We start from the raw sequence: 23,644 nt of genomic DNA, 5'->3' as shown, positions 1-23,644 counted from the left end.
TATTATTCATACACTTAAACAATAAAAATGGCAACAGGAATAGTGCTCAAGGTTGTTGAGAAGCTGTACGCTGCTGTCCACAGTGAGGAACTCAAGGAAGTATGGTCGATACTCGGGTATGAGTCCGATCTAGATGAGCTTGCAGTCACGGTCTCTACTATCAAATCGGTTCTTCTTGATGCGGAGTCTAAGCATCAAGAGCTCTCCAATGAAGGTCGCAATTATATTGACAGGCTCAAGGAAGCTGTCTATGATGTTGACGATTTGCTCGATGAGTTTAACACGGTGGTACAAAGGGAGAAAATGAAGAATGGTGGTAAGGTATTCAAAAAGGTTCGCCGGTTCTTCTCTCAGTCTAATTACTTTCTTGTTGCATTTAATATGTCACGTGAGATTAAAACGCTTATGAGCAAGTTGGATAAAATTGCCAAAGATCATCGACAATTTGGGTTAAGTGATGTTCATGTACCTCTTAAGAGAAGAGATGCAACCTTTTCTTATATAACTGATAGTTATATAATTGGTAGAGAGTCTGATAAAGAATCTATTGTTTCTATGTTACTTGGAGATTCTGATTCTATGAATGGTGTTGGTGGTAATGTTTCTTTTGTGTCTGTTATTGGGATGGGAGGGTTGGGGAAAACCGCACTTGCCCAACTTGTGTATAACGATTGTAGAATTGAAGAGACATTTGAATATAGGTCTTGGGTTTGTGTATCTGAGGAATTTAGCTTAGAGAACATATTTCGTCAGATGCTTGGAAAGAATGGGTCTCAAATAGAGGAGTTACAAAGAGATTTTCGAAAATTAATTGAGGGAAAAAAATACTTGCTTGTTTTAGTCTTTTAGATGATGTATGGAGTGAAAACCGTGATGAATGGGATAAATTAAAGGTTTTTTTGGACCTAGGTAGGAAAGGAAGCAGAATTTTGGTAACTAGTCGCTCAAGAAAGGTGGCAAGAGTCTTAGAAGACGAGCTCATGTATGAGTTAAATGGTCTCTCAGAAGATGATTCTTGTGACTTGTTTAAGAAATTTGCATTTAGAAAAGGCCAAGAACCTATGAATAATGATGATCATCTGTTTGATATTAGCAAAAAGATTTTGAAGAAATGCGCTAATGTCCCTCTGGCCTTAAGGGTAGTAGGTAGTATGTTATATGACCAGGACGAAAGTAAATGGTTGTCATTGCAAACTGTTAAGTTAGCAAACATTGGACAAGGTGAGGAAGGCATAATACCAATATTGAAGTTTAGTTATTATGAACTTAGCTCTGCTTTAAAGAGTTGTTTTAGCTATTGTGCTCTTTTTCCCAAGGACCATGTGATAGAGAAAGAAAAATTAATTAGGTTGTGGTTGGTACATGGGTGTCGTGATCAACCACATGATTGTCGAAATGAAGAAGACATAGGTGAAGAGTATTTTTGTACTTTAGTGAACAGATGTTTTTTACAAGATGTTATAATGGACGAGTATGGTGAAATCATATGTTGCAAGATGCATGATTTGATCCATGATCTTGCGCAAGAAGTTGCCGGTCACGAGACAGCTATGTTGGATTCTCGTGCAGCCAAATTAGATAGGAGATGTCGTCATCTTTCACTGATGCGCGATGGATTTACACTCTTTGGTGGTTGCCGATGGAGTGAGATGAAGAAATTGCGTACATTTCTTCACTTAACTCATGGGTATAAATGTGACTGCAATCTGTTTCCATTTAAAGAGAGCGAGAGTGTTGGACTTGTCCTTCTCTGGCTTAACTACTCTACCTGATGAAGTGGGTAACTTATTACATTTAAGGTATCTCGATCTATCAGAGAATTGGGAATTAAGTGTTCTCCCTAACTCGATCACCAAACTTTACAACTCATCCAGCTTGTCTTCTAGTATCCCCTTGTTATACTTGGACAGAGTGACAATAGACGGCATTGGAATGCTTGATTGCCTTTTTGGAGAGTCTCTCGGAGGTATTCCTTATCTGGCTATTCAATCTTTTGAAGGGGAGAGTTTATCGACTTGGGCGGAAAAATGTGTAGAGCCCGTTTCTTCTATTAAATTGCCTAAATCTAATGAGTTTGTCAGGAGTTGCAAAGCACTTTACGAGCCTTCAGGGTCTTTCTATTAGCAACAATGACGTCACTGGAATGGCTTGACTTAAATGTATGGGGATAAACTACTGCGAAAACTTGAAATCTCTGCCAGAATGGATCAACAACCTCACATCTCTACAAACACTAAGCATCCAGAAGTGCCACAAACTGAAATCATTGCCTGCAGCAATCGCCCGCATGCCCGCTCTGCAATCTCTTTACATAAGTGACAGTGATAACCTTCAGAGAAGATGCAGAGAACCAGATGGCGAAGACTGGCCCAATGTATCCCACATCCCTCGTTTACATGTTACAGATTTTGATGAAAGCATTTGGTGGGGAAGGAAAGAGAGGAAGAGAAGAGGATTCAGCATGTTTTACACTGGAAGGAGGCAAGATTTGATCAGAAGTGTTTTATAAGGGTGTAAAATATTAAAAAAAATTATAAGGGTGTAAGTTTAGAAAATGTGGTTTTATAAGGGTGTAAGGATTAATTGATTCTATTTTTTATTGTAAAATGGCGACATTTTTCTCATCTTATGAAAGACTAAGGCCCTGTTCTTTTGGACTTAATTTCAGTTTTAATAAGTTCAGTTCAGTTCAGCTCCATTCAGTTCAGCTCAATTCAGTTCAGATCAGTTCAGTTCATATTAGTTTATTTCAACATTACTATTATTATTCTTATTGATATCATTATTATTATTATTATATTAATATATTTATTATTGTTATTATTATTATTATTATTATTATTATCATTATTATATTATTATTTTTATATTTATTATATTACTATTATATTTATTAATAAATAATTCGTATTGTTTATATTATTATATTTATATTTAATATATTTATTATTATTATCATCATTATTATTATTATTATCATTATTATTATTATATTTATTATTTTATTAATATATTCATTATTATTAATATTATTCATAACATATTTATTATTATTATTATATTTAATATTATTATATTAATAAGTTATTATTTTATATTTATTATTTTATTAATATACTCATTATTATTAGTATTATTAATCACATATTTATTATTATTATTATTATTTTTAATATTATTATGTTAATAAGTTATTATATTAGACCTATTATTATTATATTATTATTATTTATTTTTTAGTTATTATTATTAATATATTATATTATTATTAATAATGTTATCATTTATATTACTAATATATTATTATTATTATTATTACTATATTTATTATTATATTAATATTTTATTTTTTATATATCTTATTAGATTATTATTATTATTAGATTATATTAATATATTATTATTTTTAATGAATAATATTATAATAATATTTATTATTATTATTATTGGTATTATTTTTATTATAATTATAATTATAATAATAATTATTATTATTATTATTATTATTATTTATAATATAATTTTTTTATTATTATTTCATTTCAGTTCAGATCAGTTCAGTTCAGTTCAGCTCAGCTCCATTAAGTTCAGTTCAGTTCAGTTCAGTTCAGTTCAGACAATTTCAGTCCAAAAGAACAGGGCCTAACTGATATTTGAATTGGTATACGACATTTTTGCGGTGCACATTTTCCTCATTTTTTACTAGACTAGATATGTATTGTTATCTTGCCAATGACTCGAAATCAAGTCTCAAAATATAGAAACTAACTTTATATATGTACTGTAATCTAAAATTGCTAAATGTATCCAAGCTTGGCAACTTTGTAATTGTTAGAAATATTACGTAAATATTTAGTAAATATTCAGTCCTTGTCTTTATCCTTGTCTTTCCTTAAACTACTAGTTTTAAACCCGTGCAAAAAAATACACGGGTTGTAATACCAATTGCTATCATTATATAAAGAAGCATATAAATGAGTGTGATTAAATTTGTAATGCGGTGATAGTAAAACGAGTCCACTAATCTTAAATAATTTTAAACCCGTGCAAAAAAAATGCACGGTTTATAATAACTTGCGCTATCATTTGATACAGGAGTATATAAATCAAAGTGATTAAATGTTCAATGTTGTTACAATATAAAAAGACTACAATTGAAAAATCAACATATAATTTAAGTTATTAATCACTACCATTTATTCCATACAAGTTATGTTAGAAAGCATACGATTATTGAGATCGAATAATGGAGGACAATTATTTGTACATGTAGTTAAAAGTATATCGTATTATAAACGTCTAATTTTAGTAATTTAAAACATATATTTCAAAGTATAATACACACACATTTAAGCGTCAATGTCATGTGGTGAAATTTTAGTACTAATATATATTAGAAGAACGAAATAACAAACAGATATGGGATTATATAATCAAAATATATCGTCATAATATGAATTAGGTTACATAACTTACATTATCGAATTTTCATGAATGATCAATATATGGCCATTGGGCCGAGCAAACATTAGTTTCATAATTCGATAAGACAAAATATGCAAGCACCCGACCTATAAGATAACACAATTAACAACATTACCCATTTTCCCATATAAATTAAATAAGCCATCAACAAATCCTACCCTCCATTTTATAACACGTCTCGTCTGACCTCCCTCCCTTCTCACCACACTTTTTCATATCTTAGTTTTCCAGTTGACAACAATACCGCCGCCACATTTCCTCGTCTTATTTCATTAATAATGAACTCAAATTATCCTCTCCTCTCTTTTATTATCCTCTTATCACCGTTTAACTCACTCTAAATCTTCAATCTTCATCACCATCCCAAGCAACATTTCTGCCTCTCACGATTCTAGCTTGGTTTCTTAGTTAGATCTTCATCAAAGATGACTCGATTGATTGATAGCTTTTTAGAGGTCCAATTTCTTTCACTTTTTACTCGCATACATCATAATTATCACCATTCGTGTTTAATTATTTTTTACTTGTTAAATTATTTTTACATTTCTTAAATTACTTTTCTCATTTTTATTCGTTTAGTTCGAATATTTTTAATTTTCTATAAAATTTTAAGTAAATATCATTGACTTGATGATTATTTTTAATTTTCTATAAAATTCTAAAAAAGTATTAGTGAGTTATTATTTAATACGGAGTATCATAGATCTACTTAATTTTAAATTATTATATTTTTTTATTATGTTCTAATAGTAATTTCATAGATCTGATGATTTTTAAATTTCTATAAAACTATTTCCTGATTTAAAATTTGGAGCTTTTTTTTTAATATATGTATCGAAAATATTGTGGAAATTGTTGCTTTTTTTATACAACTATGATTAAGGACGTTCACTAATCTAATGAGTTTTGTGAATTTTTATTAATTACTAAATGTTGTTGTATTAAAATGTTGTAAATGCATGATTTTTGTTATCAATATTTGTATAAAACTAAGTAGAGTGACACCAAAGAAGAAAAAAAACTCAATTCATCAAGTCTCATGGCAATGTCTTGACTGACATGCTTCGGCATTAAGTCGTAACTTTAGATCCCCTGCATTTGTATTGTACAACCCTTCCAGAATTCATGATACGTATAAAAAGAATGGGCGTACAACATACCTAATGGGAAGTCTGAGAGATACTATCTAACTCCAGCCACTAATGTCATATTCCCTATCAAAAGATAATTGCTTATGAAAAGATTATTAGTTTAGATCATCTTTTCACAAATTAACTCTTACTTCAGCTTCATTCAGTTCAGATCAATTTTATTCAGTTAGTTCAACTCCAATCAGCCAAAAAGAATAGGGCCAACTAATGAAGTTTAATGATACCGTGTATAATTTGGAAAAAATATAGAAACCCCGTAGAAAAAAAAAATTAGAGAGACAAGGGCACACCATAAACAAAGGAAGATTTTATGTTGTACCCCTCAGGCCCTGAGTTTTTCGGTTTTCTATGTTATACCCCTTCTTTTTTTATATTTTACATTGTACCCCTAACTTTCTTACTTATTTTGTTTAACTTCTCATTAACTATATCACTATCAAACAACGGTACTTTGACCTTTATTCTAACTCACTAATGTTGTATCACTACCCTATATGAGAAACATCACAAATCATTTTTAATAGAGTAAATTATCAATTACACTCACGCTTAATCCACTTTTCTACATTTACTCTCACATCAATTTTTTTTTTTTTAAATTACACCAAAATTAATAGTCCAGGTTATAGTTTGCACCCAATGGCATCTTCAGGTGAATTTTTTTATGAAATAACGAATTTGCCCCTGCGATTATAAGTCTCGTTTGGCATTTGATTCTTCATTTACTTCCCCTCTTTTCACTTGTTTAACCTAATTTATCCAAAAAATTCCCCCCTAAAAATTCTCCCAAATTTTCGTCTTAATATCTTAATCATTGAGATATTGTTGATCCATCCCCACTATCACTTTAGTAATTTATGTAAGTTGTCCTTCTATTTCTTCTTTCTAATTTGTTTGTAGTTTATTGTTGATTTCTACTACTTTGGTAATGTCGTGTTTATAATTGGTAGCCATTGAGTTAGGTTAATTTTGATGATCCTAATTTATGGGTTTCAATTTCTGCTAGCCATTAAATTTGGTTAAATTTGTTAACCTTAATTTCTCCGTTTTTAATTTCTGGGTTTTGCATATATGTGCTTTAAATTAGCTTTTCCATCTTAAAATTTCTCCTTTGTTGTAGATATTTTGTAGGAAATGATTTCACAAACAATGGGGATACACTTACCTTGAGGACGAGTTCTTCAAATTAAGTTGGGGAAAATAAGAGAGAAGAGGGAATGAATGAATGAGGAGAAACAAGAGCAAATAACTATGCTTAATAATAGAAGAGGAAAGGGTAAAATAGTCATGAAATTATTGTTTTGCCGAAAAAAATTGAAAATTGACGGAAATATGGCCTGAATTAGATATTGGGTGCAAAATGTAAACTGATCAATTATTTTGGGTGTAAAATATTAAAAAAATTAATGTGAGAGTAAATGTAAAAAAGTGGATTAAGGCTCTGTTTGGTAAAACTAGCTGAAAATATAACTAAAACCTGAAAAGGTACCTGAAAACTGAAAAGCTAACTGAAACCTGAAAAGGTAGCTGATAAGATAGCTGAAAATTAAGAACTGATAAGGTAACTGATTATATGAAAAAAGTGTTTGGCAAATTAACTGAAAAGGTAGCTTATTTGGATGAAATGACGAAAAAGGATATAATAACTATTTAATATTATAGATTGAAGGGGCAAAAAGGGAATATAAATTAGAATCAGGTACCTGAAATCCCAAATGCTACTTTAGGTAGCATTTTATTTTAGGTAGCTTTTTTGGACAAATAAGCTACTTGCCAAACACTTGCAAACATAGCCTAAGCACGGGATTGATAATTTACTCTATAAATTATTAACGGGACGGATAGAGTAGTCTGTAGTCAGTACTCACTGTAGTAGCTTTGCCCGGTAAAAAAAAAAAAAAAAAAAAAAAAAAAAGCTTTGCCCGGTAAAAAAAATTGAAGAAAAAAGAAAACAGTGTTTGGCATCAAATTGAGGTTTTTTCTTCACCTCTTGTATTCTCTGGTACAAAAATGGCGGCTCAACTAAACTTAATCACCCCATTAAAATCTCAAACTAATCTACTGCCTTGCTCTAATTTATTCCCTACTTGTAATGCTAATATTAGTAATACAATTGTGACAAATCGATCAAAATTCACAACAGTGAGGTGTTCTGTTCAGCTGCTGCAACCCCTACAAAAAGAAGCTACAACATCACTCTTCTTTCTGGAGATGGCATTGGTCCTGAAATCATCTCTATTGCTAAAGATGTTCTTCATCTTGCTGCTTCTCTTCAAGGTTTCTTCTTTATTTTTTATTTAATGGGTTTTTTTCGTGGTTGATTTTGGTTTAATTTTGGGGGTTTTAGCTAATAATTTGCTACATTTGTGTATGTATTGTTTTGGGTTTTGTGGAATTGGGTTCAAATATTTGAGTATCATGTTCATTACACGAGGTGTGTGTAATTAAAGATTAAACTGTGGCCTGTAGGGTAACAATATTCCCTTCTGTTATTTGTATTCTTAAGTGTGTGTATTTTGCGAAACGGGTTTTGACTGGTACTCTCTCTGTCCCGGTCATTTGTTGTCCTTTTCCATATTGAGGTGTCTATTTTACTTTTAGGGATATTCTACATGGTATCCCTTAATTTTTCGACTTTCTACATGGTACCCCTATACTTTTTAAAACATACATGATACCCTAATTGTTGTCATTATCACTCTTTGTTCTTCGTCAATTAAACTCAGTTTTAGGCGTTAAGTGATGACTTGGATGCGTAATCAAGCATGTCATTTATTATCCCATGATATAAGGACTCTATTATGCTCAATATCTATCTCGATCCTAATATTTATTGATATATATGGGCTAAAACAAATTTGACAGAAAATTTATTGATTCCCTACCAAATTATCACGTCTAAAGATGAATATTGAGCCTAATGGAGTCCTTATGTCATGGGAATGATAAAAGACAAGCTTGGTTACGCGTCTAAATAATCACTTAACGCCTAAAACTAAGTTTAATTGACGGAAAATTAAGTTTAGGGATACACTTAATGATAATGACAAAAATTAGGGGTACCATGTAGACCTGGCAAAATGGGTCAGACCCGAATGACCCGACCCGAAAAGGCTGACCCGAGACCCGAAAATGACCCGAACTTGCTTGACCCGAAACCGGAATTGACCCGACCCGAACATTGTCTAACCCAATGTTGACCCGACCCGAGGTGACCCAATCCGAAAAGACCCGACTCATAACTGACCTGATCCTAAATGACTTGAAGTGACCCAAAATGACCCGAAACGACTAGTACTAACTCATATTAATATTATATATATCAAAATAAAGTTTCATTGGTTACAATAATCCCTAATAAATAGTTAAATTTGCAAAATAGCATTTCTTAATCAAAATAGTATTAACTTAAGTGCTTAGCCATTAACTCAAAAGCAACCCGACCCAAAATGACCTGTAACCGAAAATGACCCGACCCGAAATGACCCGACAACAGGTCACCCAAATTGACCAAAACCCGAAAGTGACCCGATCCGACCCAACCCGACCCGAAATATGTGGCAGATCCGAAATGACCCGACCCAAATTGACCCGACCCGTACCCGACCCGAGTGACCCGTTTTGCCAGGTCTAGTACCATGTATGTTTTAAAAAGTGTAGGGGTACCATGTAGAAAGTCGAAAAATTGAAGGGTACCATGTAGAATATCCCTTACTTTTAAGAATGAATTTGATGAACAATTTGATCATTCACACTCAATTTGTTTCACTTGTCATTTAGTAATTTGTCATTTAGTAATTAGCCCATTCCTCTTTCCTTGGTCTTTGTGCCAAAACCAAAGAACAACAATTGACCAGGACGGAGGGAGTATTTTACCATGCAACTGGTGTAAGGTATTTCTCTGTATTTAGAGATGATGGCTAGAATACCAACATTTAGCTGTTTGTACTGTAGTTAACTTCTGTTATGGGAGAAACCATTAGTCGCAACAAGGTCCATCTTATGTCGCACTCTTCCACTGGCAAGTGGCAAACATGAAAGAGCGTTTATTTCAGCGTTCTGAATAGATAGATACTCATTTACTCATTCGCCAAGAATCTATATATCCGTGTCATGTTTGTAGACTAAGAAGCTAGTTTTTCTGTCCTTGTACTGAGTGGATGATGGAGTTTGTAGACAACATGCGATTGCAGGATCTAATGGTGTCAGCGAAGATGACATTTGTTCAATTAATCGTCCGAGTTGAGGGTGCTCTTGAGCCATCTCCTATCTCAGTGAACTTGGCCTACTTCTATTTCCCAAGGTGCGTATTGTTGCTCTTATAATTGCTGTTTTCAATTTAAAGTGTTTGAATAGTTTTCAATGAAGTTGATAAAAGATGATCTCTTTCAGCTTTGATCTTTTGAGGTTCGATTTGTCGTCTCCTAAAATACTGTTCCATCTAACCTATCATCAACAATGAATTTTCCCAACTCTTCACTATATCTTATTTATATTTACCAACTTCAAATATAAAACAAATATGGACCAAGGCTGTAAAAAATACTTGCTCCCTCTCACCGAGGAAGTAGAGTGCCACAGAAGAAGAAGAAAATATGGACCAAGGCTGTAAAACAAATATGGACCAAGTCTCATGACAATGTCTAGACTGAGATGCTTCGGCATTATTAAGTCGTAAGTTTAGATCCCCTGCATTTGTATTGTACAGCCATTCTAGAATTTATGATACGTATAAAAAGAATGGGCGTACCTAATAGGAAGTACGAGACAACGACCAAAGATGGAGTACAACATTCTTGGCTCGGTCATCCTCTCTACTATTTTGGACGAGGGACCTGACTCCTGAGGTCCTAAGCCTCTTGAGAAAAGACATACTATTTCCCATGGGAATTTGCATACCTCTAATAAACTACAGAGGGCCTATCTAACAGGAAAGATAATGTCATATTCCCTATCAATAATTGAAGAGCGAGATATGTATGTGACAAAACATAATTGCTTATAAAAAACATCATTACTTTAGATCTTGAATATTATTCGTACACTTAAAAAACAATAAAAATGGCAACAGGAATAGTACTAAAGGTTGTTGAGAAGTTGTATGCTGCAGTCCACAGTGAGGAACTCACGGAAGTATGGTCGATGCTTGGGTATGAGTCTAAACTTGATGAGCTTGCTGTCACCGTCTCTACTATCAAATCGGTTCTTCTTGATGCAGAGTCTAAGCATCAAGAGCTCTCCAATGAAGGTCGCAATTATATTGACAGGCTCAAGGAAGCTGTCTATGATGTCGACGATTTGCTCGATGAGTTCAACACAGTGGTACAACGAGAGAAAATGAAGAAAGGTGGTAAGGTATTCAAAAAGGTTCGTCAGTTCTTCTCTCAGTCTAATTACTTCCTTGTTGCATTTAATATGTCGCGTGAGATTAAAAAGCTTATGAACAAGTTGGATAAAATTGCCAAAGATCATGGACAATTTGGATTAAGTGATGTTCATGTACCTCTTAAGAGAAGAAATGCAACCTTTTCTTATACAAGTGATAACTATATAATTGGTAGAGAGTCTGATAAAGAATCTATTGTTACTATGTTACTTGGAGATTCGGATTCTATGAATGATGTTGGTTGTGATATTTCTTTTGTCTCTATTATTGGGGTTGGAGGGTTGGGGAAAACCGCACTTGCTCAATTTGTGTATAACGATTGTAGAATTGAAGAGACATTTGAATATAGGTCTTGGGTTTGTGTATCTGAGGATTTTAGCTTGGAGAACATATTTCGTCAGATGCTTGGAAAGAATGGGTCTCAAATAGAAGAGTTACAAAGAGATTTTCGAAAATTAATTGAGGGGAAAAAATACTTGCTTGTTTTAGATGATGTATGGAGTGAAAACCGTGATGAATGGGATAAATTAAAAGTTTTTTTGGACCTAGGTAGGAAAGGAAGCAGAATTTTGGTAACTAGTCGCTCAAGAAAAGTGGCGAGAGTCTTAGAAGACCATCTAATGTATGAGTTAAAGGGCCTCTCAGAGGATGATTCTTGGGACTTGTTTAAGAAATTTGCATTTAGAAAAGGGCAAGAACCTATGAATAATGACGATCATCTCTTTGACATTAGCAAGGAAATTTTCAAGAAATGCGCTAATGTCCCTCTAGCCTTAAGGGTAGTAGGTAGTATGTTATATGAGCAGGACGAAAGTAAATGGTTATCATTAGAAACTGCTAATTTAGCAAACATAGGACAAGGTGAAGAAGGCATAATACCAATATTGAAGTTTAGTTATTATGAACTTAGCTCTGCTTTAAAGAGTTGTTTTAGCTATTGTGCTCTTTTTCCCAAGGACCATGTGATAGAGAAAGAAAAATTAATTAGGTTGTGGTTGGTACATGGGTGTCTTGATCAACCAGATGATTGTCGAAATGAAGAAGACATAGGTGAAGAGTATTTTTGTACTTTAGTGAACAGATGTTTTTTACAAGATGTTATAATGGACGAGTATGGTGAAATCATATGTTGCAAGATGCATGATTTGATCCATGATCTTGCGCAAGAAGTTGCCGGTCACGAGACAGCTATGTTGGATTCTCGTGCAGCCAAATTAGATAGGAGATGTCGTCATCTTTCACTGATGCGCGATGGATTTACACACTTTGGTGGTTGCCGATGGAGTGAGATGAAGAAATTGCGTACATTTCTTCACTTCACTGATTGGGGTGTTCTGAATCCTATCAAGTCAGATGTGACTGCAATTTGTTCCCATTTTAAGAGATTGAGGGTGTTGGACTTGTCCTACTCTGATTTAATTACTTTGCCAGATGAAGTGGGTAACCTATCACATTTACGGTATCTTGATCTTTCCGTGAATAGCAAATTAAGTATTCTGCCTAACTCAATCACCAAACTATACAACTTACAAGTGCTAAATTTAAATAATACGAGCGCAAGAAAGCTTCCTTGGAATATGAAAAAACTTGTTAATCTCAGGCACCTCCTCCTTCCATATGGTCTCGGGATGCCAAAAGGTATGGATAGTTTGACATGTCTTCGTACATTAAATACATTTACAGTGGAAAACGAAACTTCTAAACAAGTTAATATATGCAAGCTAAGAGATCTCAAAGCCCTTGTGAACCTTAGAGGTGAACTTGCAATCATATTTCAGAGTCATTCTAGTTGTGATGTGGCAAACTACCGGGACGTAGAGTTGATAAGGGCATTGCAGCTAAAGAAGTTGTGCATACATTCTGAGGGGCAAGGAAGTACGAGTATTCCAGAGACATTATTGGGAAGCCTCCAACCTCATAATAAACTCAAGGGAATTACAATTACGAGGTACAATGAGCTGAGATTACCCACTTGGGTGCAGTCATTGACGACTTCACTTCCAAACCTTGTTGAAATCCAACTTATGTCTTTTGATAGATTGGAAATTCTCCCTTCAATGAGTCAACTTCGCCATCTCAAATGTCTTGTACTCGAGTATATGCTCAATGTGGAGTTTATGGAGGGTAGCGTAATCGCGGGTCCTTCACATGATGAATTAATATTCTTTCCATCTTTGGAGAAGCTTACACTGATTGGATTTCCAAAGTTGAAGGGATGGTGGAAAGAAGAGATAAGTAGGGTGACAGGGGAAGTGGGTTCCTCTTCCATGGCAGTCCCATCATTTCCGTCTTTGCTTGAGTTGATTTTGATAGATTGTCCAAGCTTGGCAACTTTTCCTTCTTGTCCAAAACTATTTGATCTAGATTTGTATAAATGTCACAGAACACTGACCACCTTTGAGAACAAAGCACTTTCAGGTCATCCCACAACAGGCGACTCATCCAGCTTGTCTTCTAGTTTCCCCTTGTTATACTTGGCAAGAGTGACAATGAAGGACATTGGAATGCTTGATAGCTTATTTGGTGAGTCTCTGGGAGTTATTCATATTCAATATTTTGAGGGGGAGAGTTTATCGACTTTTATGGAAAAATGTGTAGAGCCCACTTCTTCTATTGAATCGCTGCAAATAAGCGAGTGCCCAAATCTAATGAGTTTGTCAGGAGTTGCAAAGCACTTTACTAGCCTTCAGAACTTGTACATTTTGGGTTGTAAAAACTTGGAGTTGGAAAACAATGAAGAAGCAACAATGACGACATTGAAATCGCTTCTATTATGCTCTCTTCCCAAGTTGGTAAATCTGCCAGTAGAGTTTCAGTATTTGACTACCCTTCAATGTATGTGGATAAACTACTGCGAAAACTTGGAATCTCTGCCAGAATGGATCAACTGCCTCACGTCTCTGCAAACACTAGTGATCCACAGGTGCCACAAACTGAAATCATTGCCTGAAGCAATCTCCCGCATGCCCGCTCTGCAAGCTCTTTACATAAGTGACTGTGATAACCTTAAGAGAAGATGCAGACAACCAGATGGCGAAGACTGGCCCAATGTACGCCACATCCCTCGTTTATATTTTAGTAAGTAAATAATGGCAGATGTATGCCTCATTAGCTTTGTATTATTAAAATTGTTAGCATTGTTTGATGCTCTATGTCTACACTAGTATTATCGATACATGACATTTGTTCAGTTGGGAGTTTGCTCATCTCCACCTCCTATCTGGGTGAACTTGGCCTACTCCAATTTTTCGAGGTGCTTCTGTATTGTTGGTGATATTGATCACAAGGCATTTAAGTGCATTCGGGTTTCTTATGTCAAAATCGGTTTTGAGCTCGTAATGGATATAATGTGAGTCGGGAATACGGAGTGTATGCTCATATAATCGTATATCGAGTTCATGTATGTAATGGATAAGGTAATGATAAATAAGTTTATCATGTTCGGTAAGTATATACGAGGTATATGGCATCCCCTATTGGGGTTATATACTCGGGGATATTAATATCAAATACTTAGCGAAATTCGAGAAACCAAAAATAAGAATAAGTAAATTGGCTGCGTCCCCGATCGGGGATGCTAACCCCTATCGGGGTTATATGGTTTCGCGTGGGAAATAATTGTCAGACATTGGCAGTTGTACTTTGTTCTCATTGGTTTACAATACCAAAAGGAACATGTTTATCCACTTTGTCAAACATGTGTGAACATACTTCATGGATTGATATAAATACAGAAGGTGTAAAAACGGACGGACATGATTAATTGCATTTTCTGGTTTTGACAAAAATAAAGTAAAACAAAAACTCTTATGGTTTATTTATTCTTTGTTCTTGCCTTAAGACAAAGGAATCGTCTTATCCTACAGAGATTTCGTGCAACCCAAAGGCTATAGGGTCGAAATACTCTAAGGAAAGTGCGTTTAGCACGATTCGATTGGGCATTATAAGCTGTCTTTTGTATCGTTTCATTTCCGTTATGATTTGTGCCTTGTTGGTTATACAATTTGTATTCAAAATACAACATTCTTAGAGTATTCTCGTTTCATGATAATGATCGTAACGGTACTTGAGACGGTGTCCAAATCTGGATTTTGATACGCTTTGAAGACGGCATATTCTTTGATTATACACATGGGTTTGTGGAGCGAAACGGTTGACAGTTTTGCGTAATTTACATATATGTATTTGCGAGATCAATAATGTGGATACCATGACAGGTAAGTAAAAGAACTTGTTTTTATCTATATTTTACTCCGTATTTGATATTGCTTACGGTCAAGTATGTGACAATGATGTGGTTGTAATTAATATCTTCTGAAAATGATATTTCTTGGAAAATGTTCAATTGCTCCATTAGAATTAATTATGCATCATGATGGCGGTTTTCTTTATGTCATGTTAATCTTGTATATGGTGCGATATTCAGTTGTTTTACTATCCGTTTTGATCAGCGCCATGTCCACCATGGAATTTATCTTCTCAAATTACTATGTGATTTTTGATTAACGATGATATATGCTTTGTCAGATGAACATAAGTGTTTGTTGGACAAAGTTTTGTCATGATGTTTGTTGGACAAGTTTTGTCAGATGAACATAAGTGTCAAGTTTTGATTGATATAATGTAATATATATATCATGTTGACTGTGTTTGTTGTTCATTGACAATTGTTTTGATGATCAATTAAACTAATTGATCTGATTGTGTTTCGTATATGCTAAAGATGTTGTCCATGTCTATGCATAGTTATGTCAGTGTGGTTTTCTTTTGATTAACCATGGTATTTGGTACACAAAAGGTTATTTTAGTGAATAATATGCACGAATTTACCATGTTGGTATGGTGTCTTGCATGTAAAATGATATTTATAATTTTAGATATTTTAATTTTATAATAATGACATTGTTAATAGTAGTGGTTATACTATTTGTTTGTGGATTTTTGGTTTTAAGATCCATATTCTATGTTTTGCAGTCTTGTTAATTGTCCATTGGTCATAAATGGATGATTATGATACTTGTTATGGTATGATCATAATAGTCGTTATTGTTATTTTATAACATGACTATATACTCTTTTAACATGCTAGATTGCTAGTATGGTCTTGTATGAATATTTATATCTTGGGTCATTAGATTTTATTTTCGACATTGAACATATTTAATAAGTGATTTAAATCTTAATATGGTGTAATATTAAGTGGTTGTCTTCTTATGTCTATTATTATATGACATGATTAAGAGGTAATCTCTTGTTTCTTTTGTTATTCAAGTGATGGTACAATAGTTGAGTATTATCAATTTTATGAATTATGATTGTACAATAACAATAGTGGTGTACTATTGAATGTACAAGGTGGGTGTGAATTGTTTCTAATGAATTCTCCTTGGTAAGATACACGGTAATGCAAAATGAAGCGGTATAATACGGTTTGTGTGGTTCATTAGCAAGTGCATTGATTTTGGATGGTGTCAAGTTCCGGTTCATGGTTATTTGGGACACCCTAGGTTGGTAAAAGGAGAAGTAGGAGAATCACCCATGCAAAGGGACATATATTATGTCCATTTTCATCTCATTGTTGTGGTCCTTGTAATTTTAGGGAATGTTCAATGAGATGGGTATTAGTTTCAAACTTTGATAAAAGTTGATTTTTGAACATGAATAGTGTATGTCATGTTGTATATGTTTGTTTGATCAATTGGTTTAAATCTGATCATGGTTCTTGTTGTGTTTTTAATCTGCAATAACTTTATGCTCACATGAATATTAGAATAATTAATGGTTTATTAATGTTGTTTGATCATCAAATATTTTAATAATCATGTTAAATTTGATTATGAGTTATCATGTGTTTTGGCTATGTTTTAGCTGAGTAACATTTTATATTTGATGATTGATAATTTATTCATATGATTTTTTGTAGTGTTTTCACTATGCTTGTTGCTTGTTTTCTAGTAATTATGCTAGTATTGATTTCATAAGTTTTTATTATATCGTGTTATATAATGTGTGAAAATGAGCTATTGAGTGAGAATGACTGTATTTTGTCTCTTGAATATAATAAACTGAATTATGGATATTGAGCGGTAACATATGGGTACACATATGTAGCTTGATACAAATCAACTATTGGTGTATTGATTGTTTTAGAGCGGTATTGAGGGCCGGTATTTGGTTCCTCGGGTAGCTTGGTTTGTTCTAAGAGAAGTTAAAAACTCACTCTTGTAGTGTCATGAATATTCAAGTTGTCTCACATTGTATACTAATTTCAGAGGAACTTGTAATAGAATATTTATGGGTAATGATGTTTTGATCAATGGATATTTGATCAGTTATTTAGTAATATTGTTAGTGTGCTAACTGTTTTGTAATGATTGTTCAACATGTTAATGTCTTGGGTAAAGCATTTAAAGCAAGGTTGCTGATGTAATTGATTTTACCATATAATAATCTCGAAAATGATGGTTTGTGATAACCATGGTGAGATTATGGAGTCATGGCGATTTAGCCATGTAAGAGGTAAATCAATAGCATTGAATGTGACAACTATTGACAAGTCTGGTTATGGAATTGTTATTCGTTGCATGGTAAATGACAAGTTGATCTTTGGTAAACCAAAGATGATTTTGCCTTGTAAAGGTGGTTTTGTTATCATGTTCTTCTATGAAGGACATGGGGACGGAAATATGATCCTTGGTATTAGGATAAAGGGTGAGAGTATAATTAGTAATCTCCGGTTAATACTCTTATGGGTCGAGTATGATGCTTTTATCTAATGGTGAAAGTGGTGTCATGACTCGGGGATTTTCACAAGTGCTTGATTATTTATGCGGTTTAAAGTTGAGTGGTATACTAGTTAAATTAGTACTCATCTTTGGCAGTGTGAAAGTGTGAAAGTATGTAAGAAAGCCATGGATTATGGTTTGTCCTATGTCGGTATTTTCCTTTGGTTTAGAAGGAGTAGTATATGCAAATTGAATTGCCAATGTAGATGGTTCTTTTTTTCGACGGTAATGTATTCTTGCTTGGGGAGGTACCATTGGTTTATGGGCTTCTAAGGAGCGAATTTGCTATACGTGTTTTAATTGACATTGGAGTTGCATTTTGTAGTATCAATTAGCTATAGCTTCCTGATAAAGAGGCTAAGTGGCTAGGTAAAGTGATCTACGAGTTTATTTTAAATTTGTGGCCAATGTCACTTGTGTTTATGGTAGTGATGGTGATTTGACTAAGTTTTTGGTCATGTGTTTACGGTGATCGCGACACCGGATTATTATAAGAACACGGATTTATTTACTATCATAAATAAAGTGATCTTGGTTGTTTTATAAGATCTTATATCTAGTGGATCATTTTGCGTAAAGGATCTACTAGGGACTTGGTTAACAAGTCGGATATCGGGATAGGTTTAAAGTCCATCTAGATCTTTGTGATGAGATACCCAACTTCCCTCTAACAAATTTTAGAGGCTAAGTTCAATGTGGAAGGCTTATTATGAAAGATTGAAGCACATGTATTATAATCCCGAAAGGTATGTGCATGACCTGCATGACAAGAGGTTGAAGTTATAAGACTTCTTAATGTAATCTTTGATAAAGTGCATTTTGCGGGTGCACGATGAAAGATTCACCTATGTGAGCGTGAAGTGTAGCCGCTTCAAGAGGCTTGGACTTGGCCTCCTATACTCTCATGAAAGGATATGGACACAAGGCGGTCAATAGTGTCAAGTTTGTAACTTTGAGAGTTTGTTTGAGTCTATGTGTATATTATCTTCATGTATTCAATATGAGTTGAAAGGTTCAATCCGTGGGACACCTTAATTCTCGAATATTTGGAATGTGTAATGTACTAATGTGGAAGTTCAATCCTTGGGACACTTTCATTTATGCATAGATTTGTTGCTTTGTTGTTTTAATTGGAAACAAGGGATACACTTAAATGGGGGAGGAATGTTGGTGATATTGATCACAAGGCATTTAAGTGCATTCGGGTTTCTTATGTCAAAATCGGTTTTGAGCTCGTAATGGATATAATGTGAGTCGGGAATACGGAGTGTATGCTCATATAATCGTATATCGAGTTCATGTATGTAATGGATAAGGTAATGATAAATAAGTTTATCATGTTCGGTAAGTATATACGAGGTATATGGCATCCCCTATTGGGGTTATATACTCGGGGATATTAATATCAAATACTTAGCGAAATTCGAGAAACCAAAAATAAGAATAAGTAAATTGGCTGCGTCCCCGATCGGGGATGCTAACCCCTATCGGGGTTATATGGTTTCGCGTGGGAAATAATTGTCAGACATTGGCAGTTGTACTTTGTTCTCATTGGTTTACAATACCAAAAGGAACATGTTTATCCACTTTGTCAAACATGTGTGAACATACTTCATGGATTGATATAAATACAGAAGGTGTAAAAACGGACGGACATGATTAATTGCATTTTCTGGTTTTGACAAAAATAAAGTAAAACAAAAACTCTTATGGTTTATTTATTCTTTGTTCTTGCCTTAAGACAAAGGAATCGTCTTATCCTACAGAGATTTCGTGCAACCCAAAGGCTATAGGGTCGAAATACTCTAAGGAAAGTGCGTTTAGCACGATTCGATTGGGCATTATAAGCTGTCTTTTGTATCGTTTCATTTCCGTTATGATTTGTGCCTTGTTGGTTGTACAATTTGTATTCAAAATACAACATGTATTATTGCTCCTAACTGTTGTGTACTCGAACAATTTAGACAGTTTGAGAATTGATCCGTCTTCTCCCAAAATAACGTGCTCCCTGACTCGGTGGTGCAGTTAAATGCTGAATAACAACAGTTCCCAATTCCTTCAGTTCGTGTAAGTTTATATACGTTGAAACCGATTCGCGATTTAGATGAAGAAGGCTCACTGAATCTTAACTTGAAGAGTTATGTGGTCTACTTCATCATTGTCCGACACTGTCTCAAAAACACAATCCATTACTATAAAGGCTCAAAAGATTATGGTGTACAAGTTAGTACAATGACGATAACACAAATTCAACGGTGGACTGGTATCTGTCTAAAATTAAGACGAAATGTGAGCATTTTCTAATAAAAAGTTCTCATTCGTTTATTGTTAGAAGGACACTTTAGTTTGGGTGATCTCCTTGCATAATGCTATGAGACAAATTAATTCTCATCATATGGCTACTTGAAACATAATTTCCACCATATAGCTGAGGTAGGATTGGATAATCCAAAGCAAAGGAATGGAAAGAACAATAAAATTGAAATTTCCTTAAGTATTGTCTTATAAACAAAATTATTCCCTACATATTGTTACTTTAATTTCTAATTACAATTATGATAAAAAAAAAAATTAAAATGTATTTTTTTATGTGTATTAATATTACTTAAAATTATACTCGCACTTTTTTCTTAGCTTTATTTATATGTGTGTTCAAAATGGTCGGATTAAAATTTAATATCGAAGCTAGTACAAGTCTGAGTTATGATTCATCTTTTTTTTTTTTTTTTTTTTTTTTTTTTTTTGCAATAAGTCATACATCAAGTGTTAAGTATAAAAAATCAAAAATATTGCCTTATTGTATTAAAGAAAAAAAAAGCTAACTATTGCAAAAAGAAAATGATGAAAAGATATATTACGAGCACACAAAATAAATCTATTAAAAAGTTATTTTTAAACTAATATTAATATACTCAAATAAAAAATAAAATATTTTAAATTCTTTTATCATAATTATAATTTAAATTTTATTACTATATAATATTATATGTCAAATAATTATAATATATATACCTAAATATGTCTTCTTAAAATTAAAAATAAAATAAAAATAAAAGTAGCAATATGTAGGGAATAACTTTCTTACAAGACAATACCTCTAGAAAATCCAAGTATAATGTTCTTTACAATCCTTTTACATCGGGTTATCCAAACCTAGCTTAACTATATGGTGGGAATTATTTTTCAAGTAACCATATACTGAGAATTATTTTACCTCACAACATTATGTACGGAAATCACCCCTTTAGTTACAGTATAACTTTTTAATTATGTACATAGTTATTTTTTTATTACTATAAAATAGTTGTTGTAAACACAAAGTCAAGGTGAAAATCTCACCTCCGGGATTTACTTCACCGTCCTCCTATACGTCTACATTTACTATAGTAAATATGGCAAATGTCTTTGGTGCATTTAATGCATACACCGTATTACGTTGTATAAATACCGTACTCGATGAATGAGAAATAACACAACTTTCACTCTCAATATTTCACTCTCAATCGTAATCTTTAACACGTTATCAGCACGAGCTTGCTCCGAATTCGCAAGGTATCATTTTCAAAATACTCGTAATAATTTAGCTCTTAGAAATTTTTTTTATTACTAAATAATATTTTTAACATGGATCACCAATGTCATGGGATCACCACTATTTTAAGTTATGTATCAAATTCTAACATATATTTCATCACCGAACCTACTAATGACTTACCTATAAATATCCCTGTTGTTTGCCCGCAACCGCAACCGCAACCACAACCACAACCACAACCACAACCGAGTGAACCATCGGTTGTTGCCCCACTTAATCAACACTTATCAAAACCGATCCGAACCAACCTCAATAGTCAAGTAGAGAGACAAACGAAAAAGTGTCACAAAACCCGCCAATTTTTTCCCGAAAATATAGCGGGACCGTCTCGCTTGAAGAGACCAAGAGACGGACAAGTGTCCTCAGAGTCAACCGAATCAACCGACTCCATCCGCGACAAACGCCCCAATACTAATATTATTACTGAACCATCTACCCCAGCTGACGGCCTCTTAGGGCCACCTAGGCCCGCAACATCGGCAGAGAAACGTCAGATAACGACCACCATGTCAATCGTCTGAAAGTTTTCAAAATCGTTAGCCATAGTAGTAAAATATTTTTTTTTATTTTTTTTTATGAAGGTTTTTATTTAATTAAGCATTTGGAATGAAGCATTTTTTTTTTTTGTCTCTCAAAGAACAACGAGAGACTTGGAAAAATGTAGGTGCAATAATGCTTGATATGAGGAAGAGAAAAAAAATTGTCAGTAGAAGTATAGTAGCAAAAGTCATAGTTAGGTGGGATAATAAATAAGTTTGTTGGGTATAATAAGTATAATATAAGTATAATAATTTGAAAATAGAAGTTGTAATTGCATGTCTAAGATAGTATTAATATCATATGTAGTATGCATTAAGAGCCTAATATCCTTCCATATGTATTACATCTTGTTTTTCATTTTATTATGAAAGATTTATTTATTATCATATATATATTTGAATATCTCATTGATAATCGTAAACATTTTCTTTAAGTTTAATATTTTTTTTCCTTTAATATTATCACTATTACCACCGACGCTACAGTATTTTTAACCCCTATAAAATCTTCATAAACTCTATTATTTTACTTACTTCTTCCCTTATCCCAAATCTTCTTTCCTTATCCAAAATCACGAAAAAATATGGATAATAATAAGGATAAAACACCCGAAGACGAGCTCATGCGCTCTATTAAGAAAAATCTTCGTGAGTTAGAAACCCGGCTTAGTTGGTTAATGATAATAATAATTGTATTAGTTGCCTTTTTCGCTATGTTTTTAGCTCATATTATGAATAATAAGTAAGTTTTATGCATATTTAGCTTAATCTTTTGATTAAGCTGTATTATCTTCCTTTAAATAATCCTAAACTATGACCAATTTGAATTATAATAAATGAATAACGAGACCACTAACCGCAATAAGTTAATAATGTTGAATTAATTAAGGTAGAAAACTTGAACATAACTATTCTTGTTTTCTAACACTTTTTTTTACGTTACATAGAAAAATGTCTCACATTGCCAAAAGAGACTTCGATATTCTTGATCTATCTGGGCAGAAATTCCTACTATGGAAAGACGATGTCATAGCCCATTTGGGAGCCAAGGGCCTCGAACATACTGTTGAGGTAGGTAATTTTGGTACCTACCAAGAAAAACAACAGGCTCATATATTTATACGGCATCATATGGATGAAGGGCTAAAAAATGAGTATTTGCGAATAAGAGACCCTTCTGAATTATGGGCTCGCCTTGAAGAAAGATTTGGACATCAACCATATGTCCTACTCCCTAAACTTCGCCATGAATGGGAAAACTTACGTTTCCAAGATTTTACTTCGGTAAACGAATATAATTCGACCCTATTTCGCATTGCCTCACAATTGGAGTATTGTGGTCATGAAGTTAGCGACTTTACTAAAATCGAGAAAACATTCTCAACTATGGGCAAACACAATATTGATTTTCAAAGACAAATAAGGCAAACCAAAATTGAAAAATTCACTGACCTTATTGCAATACTTTTAGTCGCTGAACAAAATGACAATGTTTTGTTAAAAAACGACAATTTGAGGCCAAGTGGATCTATTGCAATACCTGAGGCAAATTTTGTTGCTAGAAGTGGGCGTGGACGCTGGATCAATAAGCAAGGACGCGGTAGATGACGTGGTTCTGGCCTAAGTAGAGGTCAAAATACGTTTAAAAAACCACATTACGGAAAGCGGAATGCTTATCCCGAAAATATTGAAAAACCTAGAAC

General features: G+C 33.5%; 4 protein-coding genes and 1 pseudogene across 11 annotated transcripts in view; all 5 read left to right on the top strand.

The window, feature by feature from the left end:
- The window catches only part of LOC141648118 (disease resistance protein RGA2-like), a 71,984-nt gene extending 69,322 nt beyond the window's left edge, over positions 1-2,662 (top strand). For both annotated transcript variants that reach the window (XM_074456599.1, XM_074456598.1), the window contains one exon: positions 1,817-2,662. In XM_074456599.1, the coding sequence (XP_074312700.1) occupies positions 1,817-2,124 (308 nt within the window). In that variant the 3' untranslated portion in view covers positions 2,125-2,662. The remainder of the gene's footprint in view (positions 1-1,816) is intronic.
- LOC141648116 (putative disease resistance protein RGA3) overlaps positions 1-23,644 on the top strand; it is a 37,056-nt gene that overhangs the window by 2,523 nt on the left and 10,889 nt on the right. The window lies entirely within an intron of this gene.
- LOC141648119 (putative disease resistance protein RGA3) lies at positions 22-1,818 on the top strand (annotated as a pseudogene).
- On the top strand, positions 7,547-14,212 carry LOC141648117 (putative disease resistance protein RGA1). Of its 4 annotated transcripts, none has more exons than XM_074456596.1 (3): positions 7,547-7,913; positions 9,830-9,939; positions 10,747-14,212. In XM_074456596.1, exon 3 carries the CDS (start codon positions 10,779-10,781, stop codon positions 14,106-14,108), a length of 3,330 nt encoding a protein of 1,109 aa, XP_074312697.1. In that variant the 5' UTR covers positions 7,547-7,913; positions 9,830-9,939; positions 10,747-10,778; the 3' UTR covers positions 14,109-14,212. The 4 variants fall into 4 exon arrangements, with proteins under 4 accessions (XP_074312697.1, XP_074312695.1, XP_074312696.1 ...); XM_074456594.1 differs by having other exon boundaries at positions 10,708-14,212; XM_074456595.1 differs by having other exon boundaries at positions 9,813-9,939; positions 10,708-14,212.
- Positions 22,893-23,549, top strand: LOC141649760 (uncharacterized). The gene has a single exon (XM_074458441.1). It carries the CDS (start codon positions 22,893-22,895, stop codon positions 23,547-23,549), a length of 657 nt encoding a protein of 218 aa, XP_074314542.1.

Source organism: Silene latifolia, chromosome 3 (genome assembly GCF_048544455.1).
Source record: "Silene latifolia isolate original U9 population chromosome 3, ASM4854445v1, whole genome shotgun sequence".
Lineage (NCBI taxonomy): Eukaryota > Viridiplantae > Streptophyta > Magnoliopsida > Caryophyllales > Caryophyllaceae > Silene > Silene latifolia.
The sequence above is the reverse complement of the archived record's forward strand: the minus strand, read 5'-3'. Positions and strand labels throughout refer to the sequence as shown.